This window comes from Stenella coeruleoalba (assembly GCF_951394435.1).
Source record: "Stenella coeruleoalba genome assembly, chromosome: 5".
NCBI lineage: Eukaryota > Metazoa > Chordata > Mammalia > Artiodactyla > Delphinidae > Stenella > Stenella coeruleoalba.
In genome coordinates this window covers 30,978,760-30,999,152 of record NC_137150.1, presented here as the reverse complement: position 1 = coordinate 30,999,152, position 20,393 = coordinate 30,978,760, and the positions used below count along the sequence as shown (strand labels likewise).

Genomic DNA, 20,393 nt, shown 5'->3' with positions numbered 1-20,393 from the left:
TTTCACCATTTGTATTACGTGGAGCTGGGAGGTCTCTCGTGGACCAGTGTCCTGAAGTTGGCTTTCCCACCTCAACGGCACAGCCCTGACGCCTGGCTGGAGCACCAAGAGACTGTCCTCCACACGGCTCAGAATAAAAGGGAGAAAAAATAGAAAGAATGAAAGAAAGAAAGAGGATCAAATAAAATTAAGTAAGATAAAATAAAGTTATTAAAATAAAAAGTAGTTATTAAGAAAAAAATTTTTTAAGTAAAAAAAAAAAAAACGGACGGACTGTACCCTAGGACAAAGCAAAGCTATACAGACAAAATCTCACACAGAAGCATACACATGCACACTCACAAAAAGAGGAAAAGGGGAAAAAATAATCAATCTTGCTCCCAAAGTCCACTTCCTCAATTTGGGATGATTTGCTGTCTATTCAGGTATTCCACAGATGCAGGTACATCAAGTTGATTGTGGAGCTTTAATCCGCTGCTTCTGAGGCTGCTGGGAGAAATTTCCCTTTCTCTTCTTTGTTCGCACAGCTCCCGGGATTCAGCTTTGGATTTGGCCCTGCTTCTGTGTGTAGGTCACCTGAGGGCTTCTGTTCTTCCCTCAGACAGGACGGGGTTAAAGGAGCAGCTGATTTGGCAGCTCTGGCTCACTCAGGCCGCGGGGAGGGAGGGGTATGGATGCATGGGGAGCCTGCGGCGGCAGAGGCCAGCATGAAGTTGCACCAGCCTGAGACGGGCAGTGCGTTCTCCCGGGGAAGTTGTCCCTGGATCCCGGGACCCTGGCAGTGGCGGGCTGCACAGGCTTCCCGGACGGGAGGTCTGGAAGGTGACCTGTGCTCGTACACAGGCTTCTTGGTGCCTGCAGCAGCAGCCTTAACGTCCCATGCCCGTCACTGGGGTCCGCGCTGAGAGCCGTGGCTCGCTCCCGTCTCTGTAGCTCCTTTAAGCAGCGCTCTTAATCTCCTCTCCTCGCTCACCAGGAAACAAAGAGGCAAGAAAAAGTCTCTTGTCTCTTTGGCAGCTCCAGACTTTTCCCGGACTCCCTCCCGGCTAGCCATGGTGCACTAACCCCTTCAGGCTGTGTTCACGCGGCCAACCCCAGTCCTCTCCCTGGGATCTAAGCTCTGAAGCCCGAGCCTCAGCTCCCAGCCCCAGCCTGCCCCGGCTGGTGAGAGACAAGCCTCTTGGGCTGGTGAGTGCTGGTGGGCACCCATCCTCTGTGCGGGAATCTCGCCGCTTTGCCCTCCGCACCCCTGTTGCTGCACTCTCCTCCGCGGCGCTGAAGCTCTCCCCCTCCGCCACCCGCAGTCTCCGCCCGCGAAGGGGCTTCCTAGTGTGTGGAAACCTTTCCTCCTTCCCAGCTCCCTCCCACTGGTGCAGGTCCCGTCCCTATTCTTTTTGCCTCTGTTTTTTCTTTTTTCTTTTGCCCTAACCAGGTACGTGTGGAGTTTCTTGCCTGAGGTCTTCTGCCAGCGTTCAGTGGGTGTTCTATTGGAGCAGTTCCACATGTAGATGTATTTCTAATGTATGTGTGGGGAGGAAGGTGGTCTCCGCGTCCTACTCTTCCGCCATCTTCTTCTAGCTCTTCTGCCCATTTTTTTATTGGGTTATTTGATTTTTTTGGTATTGAACTGCATGAGCTGTTTGTGTATTTTGGAGATTAATCCCTTGTCGCTTGCTTCATTTGCAAATATTTTCTCCCATTCTGAGGGTTATCTTTTTGTTTTGTTTCTGGTTTCCTTTGCTGTGCACAAGCTTTTAAGTTTAATTAGATCCCATTTGTTTATTTTTATTTTTCCTCAGAGTTTTGTCCTTGACTCTTTTCTCACCTATGCAGGTTCAGTCTTGTCCTCTCTTGTGGCTTTAAAACCTTTATCTGGTGCTTACTCCCAAGTCTTTATTTTCAACTCCTATCTCTACTGAATGGGAATTCAGTATATTCATCTGAATGGGAAATATGTCTCCTGGATGCCCCACCAAAATAACACATGCCTGCAGCTGAGTCTGTCTCCCCTAGACCCTTGCCCCCCATGCCTTAGCACACAATAATCAGCCACAGCGTCATTTTTACATCTCCCTAGAACCCAGTTTTTAAAATTTGTTATCAAATATTACATATTCTCATATTTAAGGTGTCAATCCTTAAAAGACCTTTTGAAAATATCAGTTTCTCCTCCCAACTAGGCCTGCTCCTCAGAGACGACTGCCAATTTTTTCTTAGCTATTTCTTCCATTATTTACCTTCATATTTATAAATGCATATATATTGCAACTTCATCATTAATTAATTTTAAACCTTATGTCTTGCTTTCCTGATATGAATTTCAGTTCTCTCACCCCTGTTCCACCACATTAACAAAATAAAAGGTAAAAATTATGTGAGCATCTCAACAGATGCAGAATAAATATTTAACAGTATTAAACCACCTTATGAATGGATTAAAGACCTAAATGTAAGACCAGACACTATAAAACTCTTAGAGGAAAACATAGGCAGAACACTCTTTGACTTAAATCACAGCAAGATCTTTTTTGACCCACCTCCTAGAGTAATGGAAAGAAAATCAAAAATAAACACATGGGACCTGATGAAACTTAAAAGCTTTTGCACAGCAAAGGAAACCATAAACAAGATGAAAAGACAACCTCAGAATGGGAGAGAATATTTGCAAATGAAGCAACTGACAAAGGATTAATCTCCAAAATACACAAGCAGCTCATGCAGCTCAATATCAAAAAAACAACCCAACCCAAAAATGGGTGGAAGACCTAAATAGACATTTCTCCAAAGAAGACATACAGATTGCCAACAAACACATGAAACGATCCTCAGCATCACTAATCATTAGAGAAATGCAAATCAAAACCACAATGAGGTATCACCTCACACTGGTCAGAATGGCCATCATCAAAGAATCTACGAACAGTAAATGCTGGAGAGGCTGTGGAGAAAAGGGAACCCACTTGCACTGTTGGTGGGAATGTAAATTGATACAGCCACTATGGAGAATAGTATGGAGTTTCCTTACAAAATCAAAAAACGAACTACCATATGACCCAGCAATCCCACTACTGGGCATATACCCTGAGAAAACCATAATTCAAAAAGATACGTGCACCCCAGTGTTCACTGCAGCACTATTTACAATAGCCAGGACATGGAAGGAAGCTAAATGTCCATCAACAGAGGAATGGGTAAAGAAGATGTGGTACATGTATACAATGGAATATTACTCAGCCATAAAAAGGAATGAAATTGGGTCATGTGTAGAGACATGGAGGGACCTAGACTCTGTCATACAGAGTGAAGTAAGTCAGAAAGAGAAAAACAAATACCATATGCTAACGCACGTATATGGAATCTAAAAGAACGGTACTGATGAACCTAATGGCACGTAGGGCAGGAATAAAGACGCAGACGTAGAGAATGATCTTGAGGACACGGTGGGGAGGGGTAGCTGGGATGAAGTGAGGGAATAGCATTGACATATATGTGCTACCAAATGTAAAGTAGATAGCTAGTGGGCAGCTGCTGCATAGCACAGGGAGATCAGCTCAATGCTTTGTGACCTAGAGGGGTGGGATAGGGAGGGTGGGAGGGAGACTCAAGATGGAGGGGATATGGGGATACATGTATTCTTATAGTTGATTCACTTTGTTGTACAACAGAAACTAACACGATGTTGTAAAGCAATTATACTCCAGTAAAGATACATATTAAAAAAAAAAGCTTATGAGATTTTTTTTAACTTAACAAACTAGAAATAGAAGAGAACTTTCTCAATCTGATAAAGGGTATCTACCAAAAACCCTGCAGCTATCATCATATTTAATGGTGAAAGACTTTTCCCTAAGATCAGGTACAAGGCAAGGATTTCTGAACTCACCACTTCTATTCAGTATTGTTTTGAAGATCCCAGCCAGTGCAGTAGTCAGTAAGGCAGTAAATATTGGAAAGGAAAAAGTAATAACTCTGTAGTCTCAGATAATATGATTGTCTATATAGAACATCCCAAGGAATTTACCCCTCAAATACTATAAGTGAATTTAGCCAGGTGGCAAGTGACAAGATCAATACACATAAGTCAAATGTATTTCTCTATACCAACAACAAACACAATGGAAAATGAAATTAAACTAACAGTACCATTTGTATTAGCATCAAAAAACATGAAATACTTGGGAGTAAATTTAATGAAAGGCTTACAGACATTGCTTAGAGAAATAAAAGAGCATTTAAATAAATGGAGAGATACACTACATTCATGGATTGTGATGACTGGAGACTTGATATTGTTAAGGTCTCCATTGTTACCAAATGGAGATTTAGATTCAATGAAATTCCAGTCAAAACCCCAGCAGGTTTTCTTTGTGAAAATTGGCACACTGATTCCAGTATCGATATGGAAGTGCGGAGGACCTAGAATAGCTAAAACAAAAAGAAAAAAATGGAGGATTTACATTATTATTTTAAGGCTTACTATAAAGCTACAATAATTATGACAAAATGGTACTGGTGTTTATAAAGACAAAAGAATAGAGAATCCAGAAATAAATCCGTATATATAGTAATTTGCTTTTCAGCAAAGGCTCCAACATAATTCAGTGGGGACAGGATAGTCTTTTGAACAAGTGGTGCTGGGTGATGTTCAAACTCAGCTCATACCATACATAAAAATTAATTCAAAATAGATTGTAGACCTAAACATAAAACTTGAGACCCCCAGAAAAACCTTAAGAGAAAACATCTATGTCCTTAAGATAGGCAGAGATCTTAAGACAGGATACAAATGTATTAACTATAAAAGAGAATTTGATTAATTGGATTAATAAAATTAGAATTAAAACCAAAAGCTACTGCTAAGAAAATGGAAAGGGAAGCCACAGACCAAGAGATATCTACATCTAAAATATGTAAATGAACTTTAGAGCTCAGTAGTCAAAGACAACCCAAAAGATTTGAATAGAAACTTCACAAAAAATGATACATTTGAATTGCTAATAATAAGCATATGAAAAATACTCAATATCATTAGTCGTCAGGGAAATGCAAATTAAAACCACAGTGGGGTACCACTTCACACCTGCTAAAATGGGTAAAATTAAGGAAACTGACAAGTATCCAAAAGGTTGTAGAGCCACTAGAGCTCTCAGGTGTTGCTGATGAGAGCGTAAAATGGTAGAACCACTTTGGAAAACTATTTTACAGGTTTTTTAAAATTAAAGTACACTTCTCATGACTCAGTATTTCCATTGTTAATTACCCAAAAGAAATGAACACGTATTCACAAAAAGACTTTTACTTGAAGGTTCACAGCAGTTTTAATTCATGATAGTCCAAACTAGAAACAACCCAGATGTCCATTAACTGAATAGATAAGACAAATTTGGGTATATTTAATTATACATCAATAGAATATCTACTAAGCAGTAAAAAGGTATATACAAATGATGCATGCAATAACATGGATGAATCTCAGAACCATTGTTTGAAGTTAGAGAAGCCAGACTAAAAAGTATACATCTCATGTGATCACATTCATGTGAAGATCTAGAACTGGCAAAATGAATGTATCGTGATAGGACTCAGATCAGCAGTTGTCAGATATTGCAGCATAGGAGAATTGATTTGGGAAAGGGCACAGGAATAGTTTTAGGGTGATGTAAATGTTCTTTCTTTTTTAGGACAGTGGTTACTACACAATATGAACATTTTTACTGTATGTAAATTATACATCAGTAAAGCTGATTTAAAATAAAAGTGAGGCGCTGAAGAGCTGAGAGGAAGCTCTCTGTTTTAGAGTAGCATTTGTCAATTAGTGGGCTTCATGAAAGGTGATCATGTGGATAGATGGGATTTCCAATCTCCAGAAAAGGATTCTTTAATCCATAGTGGGGACTGGGAGCTAGAGGTAATAAGCCTGGTTTCTGGTGACCTGGACTTGGGCAGGGGAAAGGGGGCTGGTGGACTTACTCAGAAAGTAGACTTTTACTCAACTTTAAGTCCTTTACCACCCTCTCCTTCATATACAGCCCTGGGGTTGGTGCTTTTCTGGTTCAGTTTTTTTCACCAGCAAATAAGATTTCTGTCTTAGCAGGATGAAGGAGGGATGATTTTCTGAGTTTGTGGAGTAGTGGTGGGGAGAACTCTATTCCTTTGCATACTTTCCAACAGTCCCCTGTGTTCAGTCCTCTACCCTAGCCCATTTTCTGTGGTACTTGGTACCTCCTAACCTGGGCCTTTGGGGGTTGTGCAGGGAGAATTGGTTTGTTTGTCATTAGTATCCTTTCCTCCTCTACTCTGCTAAGTCATTGACCATTCTGCTGCTGTTTTCTATCTTCATATACAGTGATTTGGGGTTACAGGTGTCACTTAGGGTCTTTGAAGACAGAGTTTACATTCCTATTTTTGTTCTTACTGTTTGGAGGAGGACCTTAGAACAGTAAAATCCATACTGTACATTTCAACTTCAGCAATACCAAACTCCTGCTAAGTGTCCAAACACACAAGGTTTTTTTCATATCTCTGTACCTTTGTAGAACTCCTTTTTGCTTATAAGGTCCCGTTTAATTTCTTCTTCACCTGCTAAGGCTTTTATCTTTCAAAATCCAGTTCTCCCTCCTAACTTTTCTTGTCGGCTGCCTCTGTACCTTTATTTCACAAGAAATCCACTTCATCAGGAAGTTTACTCTGGAGGAATACCAGGAGCCACTGGAAAGTACTTGTTAGAGTAATCATACACTGATTAAAGTGAAAGTGATAGGAAGGGTTGAATGAACTCTGAAATTGCATATGAACCACTTAGATAGAAATTGGGAAAACAGACTCTGGCCCATTGCAGGGATGAAAGAAGCAGGGAAGATGAAAGCCTTGGGGGAGGTGGGCAGGCAGTGTGCAACAAGACCGGAGGAGGAATAAATGTAAACATTCAATATTTATTTATTTTATTTTATTTTTTTGGCTGCATCAGGTCTTAGTTGCAGCACGTGGGATCTTCGTTGAGGCATGCAGGATCTTTCATTGCGGCATGGGCTTTTCTCTAGTTGGGGTGTGTGGGTTTTCTCTCTCTAGTTGTGGCATGCAGGCTCCGGATCACGTGGGCTCTGTAGTTTGCAGCATGCGGACTCGTAGTTGTGGCGCGTGGGCTTAGTTGCCCCATAGCACGTGGGATCTTAGTTCCTGACCAGGGATCAAACCTGCATCCCCTGCATTGGAAGGTGATTCCTTACCACTGGACCACCAGGGAAGTCCCATAAACATTCACAATATAAACTCTAATTTCCCTTTCTGCTTTCTACCCCTGACATACATGTTTAGACCGATATTTCGCCAAATTGAAGATTGTAAAACACTCATTGCATGTGCCATTAAGAAAAAAAAAAACTCAAACTATGATACAATGCTTTCTTATCATTTAGAACTTTTTTACTTATTAGAAGAGTTCTTTTCACAGATATCGTTTAGACAGATATTTTTAATTATACATAACTCTTGTGCATACATAGTCTTTGGGACTATGCCATAGTCTTTGGGATTTTTTTTTGAAATCTCACTTGCCAAGGTTACCAGTGACCTTCACATTGGCAAAGCCAGTGGGTAATTTTTGTTTTTCCTTAACCTCTCAGCAGCATCCAACACTAGTGACCTCCATTTTGAAAGTTTCTCCTTCAGCATCCTTGAAATTGCTTCTTAGGATCCCTCTAAGAATTCTGTTCTTCTCTTTAACCCAGAAATGTCAGTGATCCTCAGCCCAGAGCCCTTCTCGCTTTATGCACTCACCCTGAGTGACCTCTCAGGGCTGCCTCTTCAACCCAGATCTTGCTGCTGACATGCAGGTTTTTATATTCACACTTCATGCAGTCATCACCACTTGGATGTTCCACAGGTACCTCTTCAAACAACACATTCAGAATAAAACTCTTATCTTTTCTATGGCCGCCTCCCATAAGACAAAAACAAAAAGTCTGTGTTGGAAGTGACAACATTAGTCCCCCAATACCCAAGCGAGAAACCCAAGATTCCTCCCTCTTACTCTCTTCTCCTTTTCTGTGAATTCTTTCTCACTATCTAATCAGTGCCCTTCTCTTTGTTAGTTACTGCCACCTTCCTGGTTTAGGGTCTCACCACTTCTTGCATGGATTATTACAGCCTTCTAATTGATTTCCATGCCTCCACTCAGCTACTAGAGTCATCTTTCTCAAACATAAACCTCATCATGTTACTTCCCAGCCTAAATGTCTTTGTTTCTTTTCCCATAGTTTTCCAAATAAAGTTCAGACTGCTTAGGTTAGCACACGAGACAGTCTGTGGTCCAGTTCCTGCTGCTCTCTGGTTTCCTCCCCTCTTGCATGTCTGTACACCTCCTCCGGTGAAATCAGCTGGAACTATCATAGTTCTGAACTCACTGTGCCATGTTAGGCCTCTGAGCCTTCACATGTATGTCTCCCTCTGCCTAGAGTATTCTTCCTTTCCTTTTTGTCTAAATAATTCTCATTAATCCCTTAAAACTAGGTATATACATCCCTTATTTGGGGAAGCCTTTCCTTACTCTTAGATCTGATTTAAATACTCTCTTTCAAAATGGACAAAGGGCATGAAGAAAGGCTTTGTGAATGAACAACACAAAATGCCTACTAGGTAAATAAAAAGATGTTCAGGCTCAGATTAAAACAGTGTACTTCATTTATTCACCTATCAAATTGGCAAAGATTTAAAGAGTGGTATCACTCAAGGAGAACGTGGGGAGATGGGCCCACTCCTACACTGACATTGGAAGTATAAATTTGCCATCTTCTGGAGCACAGAAAATGGATGTGTATATTTATCTAAGAGCCATTAAAAAGTATATGCATACACATACACCCCTTTTGACTCAGCATTCTCCTCCTTGCAATATATCCTAAGAAAATAAGTTTTTTGGTAAAACATATTTTCACAAGAAAAATTTCAGGATGTTCATTCATAAAAATATTAACAGTGGTTATTTCTGAATGGTAATATGAGTAATTAAAGTGTTTTTCTAACTTTTCTGAGAAGAACATGTATTAATTGTGAGAGCAAAACAGGGGAAAACAGAAGCCCCAGTTTAGTGCTCCTGATACCCTGTTGTGCTTGCCTCCCCTGTTGCCCTCATTAAACAGTGAGTGTGCTGAGGGCTATCACCATGAATTATTCAGTATCATCCCACCAGCCTCTGGCTCAGAGTAGAAAATGCTGGATGAGTGAGTTACACCAGTAACAGCTAACAGTTATTGAGCATTTCCTGTGTCTTGGGCATTGTTCTAAGCATTCGACATATTAACCTCACTCTCATGAGATGGGTACTATTATTATCTCTGTTTTGCAGGTGAAGTAGGCTGACAAAAGTTAACCAACTTCTGTAAGGCCACACAGCTGTAAGTGGCGGGGTTGGGATTCAAACCCATGCAGACTGGCTTTTACTAGTGACACAAGGTAGCATCGTGGTTCTGAGTTAGATTGTATCTCTGATTGAGAATAGTTGGATTAGATTCCAGGTCTAGGATTCCAGCCAGACAATTGGGCATCAGTTGAATCGTGGTCTAAATAAAAAGGCAGAATTTGACACCCACAGATCTGAACCAAATACCAGGGAAGTAATCTTCATTTCTTTGGCCTTTAAAAAAAAAAAACTCAAATCATTTTAGACTGTAAACTTATTGAAATTGGTATCACCCCTTGGGATTTAGCTTTGTTATATGTTCCCTCTCTCTGCTATTCATGTACCTTCAAAACTTAAAGACCTAAATTTTTAATTAGTTCTTTAACTCTTCTTCCCACCACTTCTCTTTCTCAGTAAGATTACTTATGACACGTTCATCAAATTTTATTTTTAACACCTATCAATCTTCATTTTTACCATATCTTCTCTTTTTTTCTTTTAAAGTCTCAGAATTTCTGAAAGCTGCATTCCTATTATCTGGAACTGTACTGAATAATATGATGGCCACTAGCCATATGTGGCTTTCTAAGTTAAAATTAATCAAAATTAATTTGAATAGGCAAAAGATTTAAACAGCGCTTCTCCAGGGAGATACGGGGCTGGTCAGTAAGCACAGGAAAAGATGTTCAACATCATTAGCCATGTAGATGTAGGTTAAAGCCCCAATGAGATAACACTACACACTATTAGAAAGGCTAAAACAGTCACAAATGTTGAAGAGGATGAAGAGGATGTGGAATCAACCATATCTCTCATACATTACTGGTGGGAATGTAAAATGGTATAGCCACTCTGGTAAACAGTTTGGCAGTTTCTTATAAAAATACACTTAACGTTCAACCCAACAATCAGACTTGTAAATAACCTGTGGTTAATTACCATAGAGTAATGAAAAACATGTTCACACAAAAACCTGCACACTAATACTCACAGCAGCTTTATTTGTAATAACCCAAACTGCAAACAACATAAATATCCTTTAATAGGTGAATGGGCAGACAAGCTGTGGTATATCCATACAGTAAACTCAGCAATAAAAAGGAATGAACTGTTGATACATGCAGTAAAGTGAATGACTCTCAAAATCATTGTGTTCAGTGAGAGAAGCCAATCTCAAAAGTTTACATACTGTGTGATGCCACACATAAAACATTCTTGAAATGACAAAATCGTAATGATGGAGAACTGTTCAGTAGTCTGTTGACTGTATGACTACAAAAGGGTAGTATGAGGGGTTTTGAGGGATGATGGGGTAGTTCTGTATCCTGATTGTGGTGGTACTTACTATAAAAGGAAGGGAAGAAGGAAAGAAAAGGAAGAAGTGATTCATGTAAAACTGGTGGTATCCAAATAAGCTCTGTTAATAGTCAGTTTCCTGGTTTGGGTCACTGTGGTGATATAGGATGTTACCATTCGAGGAAACTGGGGGAAGGGTACACAGGAACTCTCTATATTATTTTTGTAACTTCTATGTGAGTCTACAGCAATTTCAAAATTAAAATTTTTTAAACAAAGTTACAATTCAGTGCTTCAGTTACACCAGCCACGTTTTAAGTACTCAGCAGTTCCATGTGGCTAATGGCAGCCATATCAATGCAGATATGGAATGTTTCCATCAATGCAGAAAGTTTTATTAGACAGCACTGGTCTAAAAGCATACGTCTGACTCTGGCCAGTGTTCTCTCCTCCTTGAGTATTTCAGATTCTAATATCACATGAATACTTTCTTGTATTTTCTGTCATGTTACTTTATCAACTTGTTGTTTTGCTTATTTTCAAACCTAGAGAAATACTTCTCTTTACTTTCTCAAATTTCATGTCAATTTAGGAATTTATTTGACATGGGTTTTAATAGGTATCTGGATATTTAAATTTTCTAACAGTTCTGCATTTTGCTTCTGGACCAATTTTATCACCTGTATTAAGATATAGTCCTGGGACTTCCCTGGCAGTCCAATGGTTAGGACTCCGAGCTTCCACTGCCAGGGGCATGGGTTTAGTCCCTGGTCAGGGAACTAAGATCCCGTATGCTGCACGGTGCAGCCAAAAAAAAAAAAGATAAAAAAAAAAAAGCTCTCATACAGTTATTCTAATATACTTTCTTGACAGTATCCATTGTATTTTCCTTCTCTTTTACCCTTACCCAAAAGCTTTTTCAAAATGTTGGATTTCTGAAAAGGTGCGTAGTTTTTCGTGTTTGGTGCTGTTTCTTCCCTGTCTTCTGGATGTACCTCTTTTGAAAAGGTAATTCCTTCGATTGCCATGTTCTAGTCTTTTGTCCCATAACACTTATTCCTCTTCGGCACCTTTGTATTTTCACTTAAAAATTAATGGGTACTCACTTTATTGTGGAACTTTACTATGGAACTTTATACTTGAGCTTCATCCACCCTGCAGGATACTTAGCTTTATAGTTTTATATGAGCCACCATCTGGGATTTGAAGACAAGGCAGTAGAGGATGAAACAACAGCTCAAGATCCATTCACATAGCAACAAAGTTGAGACACTGAAGGAAAAAAAAGAATAGGGGTGACTCACCTGAAGAAAGCCACAAAAAAAGAAAAAGAAAGGAATATTGGAATTAAGATTTGTATATTTGTGGAAGGAAAATCTGAATATTATAATGATATCAGTGTTCCTTCAAAATAATTCACAAGTTTATTACAATTATAATCAAATTCCTATAGGATTTTTCTTAAAACTTGACAATGCAGAAACTCATCTGGAAGACCATCAAAGAATATTTGAAGTGTAAAAATGAATCATAATTAGAAATAGGAGGGAAAAAAGCCAGGTAGTAAAACTTAATAAGACAACAGTAATTATGATAGTGTAGGTTTGGCATAAAAACAGAGTAATAATCATTGAATCTAAAGAGCCAGGAAATATACCCTAAACAGTATAAGAATTCAACAAAAGAAAGGGTTCTTCTTGAATTAATTGTATAAATTGTATCTGATTTCACTGTCTCTAATACATAAATAAACAAAGGATATGAATAGAAAATTTACCAAAGAAGAAATATAACAAATAAGGAAAATAAACAGAATTTTCTAGGATTGAAGAAATAAAAATGAAAACAATGAAGTTCTGTTTCTCATTATTAAATGGGTAAAGGTTTTTATCATTAAAATGCAGATGCAATTGATGGTACAGTTAAACTCATGCTCTCCTTCTCTGCTGTCATCATCTCCTTCCTATTGTGGCCTTACTGCACCTTTCTTGGTGCAGTAATATTGCACATTCTATCATTCAACAAATCATATCAGCTCTACCTTTGAAATACATACAGTTTAAATGTCTCCAGTGTTCCTCTCCTGGTTCAAGCCCCCAGCCTTCTTGCCTGGTTTATTGCTATAGCCCCTGACTTGTTTCTTCTTATCTTGCTCCTCTGCAATCTCCTCTGAACACAGAAGCCAAAATTACCAATTTAAAATGTAAGTCTGCCAGCAATCCCATTACTGAGCATATACCCTGAGAAAACCATAATTCAAAAAGAGTCATGTACCACAATGTTCATTGCAGCACTATTTACGATAGCCAGGACATTGAGGCAACCTAAGTGTCTATCGACAGATGAACGGATAAAGAAGATGTGGCACATATATACAATGGAATATTACTCAGCCATAAAAGGAAACGAAATTGAGTTATTTATAGTGAGGTGGATGGACCTAAAGTCTGTCATACAGAGTGAAGTAAGTCAGAAAGAGAAAAACAAATACTTTATGCTAACACATATATATGGAATCTAAAAAAAAAAAAATGGTTCTGATGAGCCTAGGGGCAGGACAGGAATAAAGACACAGATGTAGAGAATGGACTTGAGGACACGGGGAGGGGGAAGGGTAAGCTGGGACGAAGTGAGAGAGTGGCATCAACATACATACACTACCGAATGTAAAATAATTAGCTAGTGGGAAGCAGCTGCATAGCACAGGGAGATCAGCTCAGTGCTTTCGTGACCACATAGACGGGTGGAATAGGGAGGGTGGGAGGGAGATGCAAGAGGGAGGGGATATGGGGATATACGTATACATATAGCTGATTCCCTTTGTTATACAGCAGAAACTAACACAACGTTGTAAAGCAGTTATACTCCAATAAAGATGTTACATAACTAACTAAAAAAAAAATATAAATCTGATCATGTCATTTCTCTGCTCAGTAGACATCAGTTGTATCCCAGCTCACTCAGAGTAAAGCCAAATTCATCTTAATAGTCTACAGACGCTGCATGGTTTAGTGTCCTACCTTTCCTTTCTGACCTCGTCACTCACACTGCCCCCCTTGCTTTCTCTACTCTGTTCATGTTAGTCTCCTTGTCATTCTTGTAGTAAGTCAAGCATACTCATACCTCAGAGCCTTTTTACTTATGGTTATTCTGCCTGAGATGTTTTAGCCCAAAATACCTCCTCAACCTGCTCCCTTTCTTCTTTCAGATCTCTGTTCAGATGTCAGTGAGGTCTTCCCTGACTGCCCTTTGTAACACAGTACCCTCTCATCCTTTCTAAGCCCTTGCTCCACTTCATTTTTCTCTATTGCACATATCACCATCTAAGTTATATGTTTACTTATGTGTTGTTTTTCTTTTTCCAGCTAGATTGTCAGTTCAGTAGGTACAGGGACTGTATTCACTGCTGTATCTCTAGCACTTAGCAAGTGCCTGGCACATAGTAGGCACTCAGTATTTATTGATTAAGTAGGAACATTGATTAAACCTTTCTGTTTTGTTTCTTTAATTTTTTTCTTTTATTCTTTTTTTTCTTTTTTTAATTAATTTTTTTATTGAGTATAGTTGATTTACAATGTTGTGTTAGTCTCTGCTGTACAGCAAAGTGAGTAAGTTATACGTATTCTATGATAGTTTGTGTCCCTCCATCTGGCAGATATAACAATTAGAAACATATACACATCTAACAACACAGTATCAAAATACAGAAAGCAAAACAAATTAAGGGAGCAATAGAAAACTCAACAATAATATTTGGAGGCTTCAGTAGCCCCACTTTCAATAATGGATAGAACTACTAGGCGGAAGTTGATTGAACCTTTTTGGACGTCAACTTACAGCATGGTTTAAAAGCCTTTTTTTTTTTTTTTAAGTAAGAGAATGTTAAATTCTATCCATTGATGATGAGAGAGAGAGGTCTGCATGTAGCAGGCTCTGAGAGGATGAGATCAAGAGCAGTAATAAAGGTTGTTTTTCTCTCTCTCTCTCAGAGCGTAAGAAAAGAGATGATGGTAGTGTAATAATTTCCAAGTATAGAGGAAGTTGTACAATCAAGAACAAGCACTATGTGTTGGCCATCTTTAATAAACTCAAAATGGATCAAACACCTGAACATAAGGCCAGACACTATAAAACTCTTAGAGGAAAACATAGGGACTTCCCTGGTGGCGCAGTGGTTGAGAGTCCGCCTGCCGATGCAGGGGACGCGGGATCGTGCCCCGGTCCGGGAAGATCCCACATGCCGCGGAGCGGCTGGGCCCGTGAGCCATGGCCGCTGAGCCTGCATGCCCGGAGCCTGTGCTCCTCAATGGGAGAGGCCACAGCAGTGGGAGGCCCGTGTGCCACAAAAAAAAAAAAAAAAAATAGGCAGAACACTCTTTGACATAAATCACAACAAGATCTTTCTTGACCCACCTCCTAGAGTAATAAAAATAAAACCAAAAATAAACAAATGGGACCTAATGAAACCTCAAAGCTTTTGCACAGCAAAGGAAACCATAAACAAGATGAAAAGCAACCCTCAGAATGGGAGAAAATATTTGGAAATGAAGCAACTGACAAAGGATTAATCTCCAAAATATACAAACAGCTCATACAGCTCAATATCAAAAAAACACAACCCAATCACAAAATGGGTGCAAGACCTAAACAGACATTTCACCAAAGAAGACATACAAATGGCCAACAAACAGATGAAATGCTCAACATCACTAATTATTAGATAAATGCAAATCAAAACTGCAGTGAGGTGTCACCTCACACCAGTCAGAATGGCCATCATCAAAAATTCTACAAACAATAAATGCTGGAGAGGTTGTGGAGAAAAGGGAACCCACTTGCACGGTTGGTGGGAGTGTGGTCACTATGGAGAACAGTATGGCGGTTCCTTAAAAAACTAAAAATAGAACTACCATATGATCCTACAATCCCACTCCTGGGCATATATCCAGAGAAAACTATAATTTGAAAAGATACATGCACCCCAGTGTTTATTGCAGCACTATTTACAATAGCCAAGACATGGAAGCAACCTAAATGTCCATCAGCAGAGGAATGGATAAGGAAGATGTGGTAAATGTATATAATGGAATATTACTCAGCCATAAAAAGGAACAAAATTGGGTTATTTGTAGAGACGTGGATGGACCTAAAGACTGTCATATAGAGTGAAGTAAGTCAGAAAGAGAAAAACAAATATCATATATTAACGCATATATGTGGAATCTAGAAAAATGGTATAAATGATCTTATTTGCAAAGCAGAAATAGAGACACATAGAGAACCAATGTACAGATACCAAGGGGGAAAGGAGGGGAGTGGGATGAATTGGGAGATTGGGATTGACGTATATACACTATTGATACTATGTATAAAATAGATAACTAATGAGAACCTACTGTATAGCTCAGGGAACTCTACTCAGTGCTCTGTGGTGACCTAAACAGGAAGGAAATCCAAAAAAGAGGGGATATATGTATACATCTAGCTGATTTACCTTGCTGTACAGTAGAAACTAACTCAACATTGTAAAGCAACTATACTCCAATAAAAATTAAAAGGAAAAAAAAGAAAACTAGGTTGATGGAAGCAAAATGTTGATGCAGGTCAGTAGCAGAAAATAAGGCTATAGGTGACGAATAGATGTTAAAAGTGTTGAAAATGAGTCAAAGGAGCTAGGCCTGCCATGATGCCTGATAGAGATCAGTAATGTGAATTCTTGAACTATGAGAGGTGTGAAAGCTCTCTAAATCCAGGCTAATTAGTGTCATGTAAGATAGCAAGGAGGGTAGGATAAGAAATACCAATTGAGAGGCAGTTGTAACAAGGCAGAGTTGAGGTATCACTACTCTAGGTTAGTAAGGAGTATATGAAGCAAAGGCATGAATCAAAGATAAGCCGTCAGTGATGTGGCAAAGAATGAGGTGATTAACTGCATATGGGATGCAAAGGGAGAGGAAATAAAAGGTTCTCTCAGCATTAAGAGATCATATTCCCTTTTAATTATTTTCTTTTTTCATTATAGGTTTTCCTGTCATTCACAGAAAAATGGATCATTTAAACCTTTGGAGGACTCAGTTATCACAATACTTCAATACTACCAACTGAGATTCATGTATATTTATGACCATAAATGTCTGCATCATAGAACTGCTGAAGAACTAAAAGAGAATATTCTTTAATCTTCTTAAAATTTATTCCTAAAAATAATCCTATAGTGTCATGATATTACTAAATTAAACTAGAAGGCACAGTTATTAAATTATTAGACTTGTTAATAAGAGCACACATGTGCAACGGCTACTGTATCCTGACAGTTACCAAACCTCAAATTTTGATGATTTCCCTTTGTGGGAAAGGTCATTATATTTGCAAGAAACCACTGAACATTGTCATCAAATATATTTTCAGCTGAGTGTCTTTTAGGAGAATTTACTTGAAACAAGTTCTAGAAAATTCCATGCCCCACCACTAAGTGGATTTGATATTATGGCAGCAACTTACAGACTTGTGGTTAGTACTGTGAACCACTACAGCAGTGTGGTGATAGACCGGCGTTTTGAGCAAGCTGTACATTATTGCACTGGAACCTGCCACACCTTCACCCATGGAGTTGACTGCATTGTGGTCCATCATAGTGTTTGTGCAGACCTCTTACACATCCCTGTGTCTCAGTTCAGAGATGCAGATCTGGACTCTCTGTTTCTACCCCATGAAAATGGGTTTTCCTCAGCTGAAGGTGACTATCCCCATCAGGCCCTCACAGGCATACCCAGGGTCAGGAAAGGATCTACATTTCAGAACACCTGTAACTTAAAGGACATTGCAGGAGAAGCAATCAGTTTTGCCAGTGGGAAAATAAAAGAATTTTCCCTTGAAAAACTCAAAAACTCTAACCACGCAGCTTACAGAAAGGGAAGGAAAGTTAAGTCTGACTCATTTAACAGGAGGTCAGTTGATTTTGACTTGCTCTGTGGCCATTATAACCATGATGGGAACTCCCCATCCTTTGGTTTACTCCGGAGTTCCTCAGTCGAGGAAAAATCTTTATCCCATAGAAACTCACTCGATACGAACCTGACTTCATTGCTTCTTCACAACTTCTCTGAAGAAGACCTGGTTACTCAGATTTTGGAAAAACATAAAATAGATAATTTTTCTTCTGGAACAGACATAAAGATGTGCTTAGACATCTTGCTAAAATGCTCTGAGGATTTGAAAAAATGCACAGACATCATAAAACAATGTATAAAGAAAAAGTCAGGGAGTAGCATCAGTGAAGGAAATGGTAATGATGCAATTTCTAGCTCTGAAACTGTCTATATGAATGTAATGACCAGGTTAGCATCCTATCTGAAAAAGCTACCATTTGAATTCATGCAGTCTGGGAATAATGAGGCTATAGATTTAACAGAACTGGTCAGTAATATGCCTAGTTTACAACTGACTCCCTTCTCCCCAGTATTTGGCACTGAACAGCCCCCTAAGTATGAGGATGTTGTCCAGCTCTCAGCCCCTGACTCTGGACACTTTCAAACTATAGAACTGCAAGATGACAAGCACAGTTCTAGGAAAACAGACACTGTAAAATCCATTCCAAACAACTCTACAAATTCCTTGTGTAATTTAGAGATAAGTGATCCCAGACCTCTAAAAAATGTCCAGCTTCAATCACAGTCATTAACCATGAACGCTTTAGAAAATGTTTCTTCTGGTAATCTAGTGGAAACCCTTTATATTGAGGAAGAGTCAGATGGAAAGAAAACATTAGATAAAGGACAGAGGACAGAAAATGGACCCAGTCAGGAGTTGTTAAAGGCAAATGAAGATAGAGCAGAATTATCAGTTCGTGGTACTCATCTTAAAAAATGCCCTGCCTCAATGCAAAATGAAATTGGTAAGATATTTGAGAAATCAGTTGTTAATCTACCTGAGGAAGGTCTTAAATCAAAAGTTCCTAAAGTTGAAGAGGGAAACCACAGAGATTTTATGAATCCTAACAGTCAGGAAGAGATAGATAAATTGTTAATGGATTTGGAATCTTTCTCACAGAAAATGGAGACCTCTCTAAGAGAGCCACTTGCCAAAGGTAAAAGCTCTGTCTCTCTAAATAGTCATAGTCAATTGACTGGTCACCTCCCTGTAGATCTTGAGCCTGAATCTAAAGTCTCTTCACCCACGGAAAAAGTCTCACCTTCCTGCCTAACAAGGATTATTGAAACCAACGGACACAAAATAGAGGAAGAGGATCGAGCCCTCTTACTGCGAATTCTAGAAAGCATTGAAGACTTTGCTCAAGAACTGGTTGAATGCAAATCAGGCAGAGGGAACCTATCACAAGAAAAAGAGATGATGCAAATTCTACAAGAAACCTTGACAACTTCCTCGCAGGCCAGTTTATCAGTCTGTAGAAGTCCTGTTGGTGATAAAGCCAATGACACTACCTCAGTGGTTTTGATTCAGCAGACCCCAGAGGTGATCAAGGTAAGACCCGACAATCTTCAGTTCTGAGATGTCGCCAAAGAAATGTTCTAATGTTTGCAAAATTTATAAACAGAAACTTTTTTTGTTACTCATTTTATGTTCTCCTAAAGCTCCTGCCCTGCACTAGGCACGGTCTCACTAAGTTCAGTGGAGAAAGCCAAAAAGCAAAATCTTTAGAGTCAGTCAGACTAGTTTTAGTTGCCTTCCCCACATCCTTTATCATCTTCCTAGCTCTGTGACCAAAGGAAAGTTACTTAGCCTTAATATTCTCATCTATATAATGGAAATAATAACGATCAAGATAACTTATGTGAAGCACAAGCAAGGTGCCTTACACAAAGTAGGCATTTAATATTAGTTCTTACCCTCAGTCAACCAGTAGGCCACTTATTACTGAATGCTGTGTAGAGTGCAAGCCAGTGTAGAAGTTAAAATCTAGTTGGGGAAACAAAGCTAACATACCAGAAACAGTATGTGAACATGTAAGCATGTCTCTGAAAGTTTTGTTAGTGCAATAGGTCTTCAAAGAAGGTAAAGACTAGAGGATGTGAGATTTCCTTCATCATGCAAGTGGGAATAAATATCCATCTACAGTCATAGGGTAGAAGTATTTTCAAAAGGCTTTGAATCTACCCTGCTACTGATAGCACTGTTTTTGAATAATCCCAGAAAGGGAGTTATCTGCCCATTTGTAGGTATGTGTGTGTGTCTTAGCACAACAGGATTATTTTTGTTCGTTTTCCATGTCCAACGCAGTTGGTAAGGGGCTCTGCTCCACCTCACTCAGGGACCCAGGCTGATAGATGCTCCATGTCCCTACAGCTGCCCCATTGCCCCATCTGGAATATGTGGCCTGTGAGTTCACCAAGGAAGGCGAAGAAAGGGATGGAGCTTTTAACTGCCTTGTCCCACACATGACACACTTCCCATCTGCTCACAATCCAGTGATTCCAACCTGAAGTCTAAGAGTCATAGGGGAGCACATAAAATATTTGGTGAGCACTGTCTCTACCATATGAATATACCATACATGCCAACATGTATGAATTCAGACATGAAGCCAAAGCAAGTTGTAAAATAATGATATGAATTATTTAGAGATATTTACATTTGTCCAAAAAGTATGAATAAATACACGGATACATCAAATACAGTATTCAGAACAATGATTAATCCCTAGAGGAAGGAAGAGAGATGGAACTGAGGAAGGGTGTCCAGG

The 20,393-nt window shown here is 39.3% G+C and overlaps 1 protein-coding gene across 5 annotated transcripts in view; it reads left to right on the top strand.

Annotated features, from left to right (window-relative positions):
• Window positions 1-20,393, top strand: part of PPP2R3A (protein phosphatase 2 regulatory subunit B''alpha) — a 223,836-nt gene that overhangs the window by 39,084 nt on the left and 164,359 nt on the right. For all 5 annotated transcript variants that reach the window (XM_079922189.1, XM_079922190.1, XM_079922187.1 and 2 more), the window contains one exon: window positions 16,716-19,174. In XM_079922189.1, the coding sequence (XP_079778315.1) occupies window positions 17,180-19,174 (1,995 nt within the window). In that variant the 5' untranslated portion in view covers window positions 16,716-17,179. The remainder of the gene's footprint in view (window positions 1-16,715; window positions 19,175-20,393) is intronic.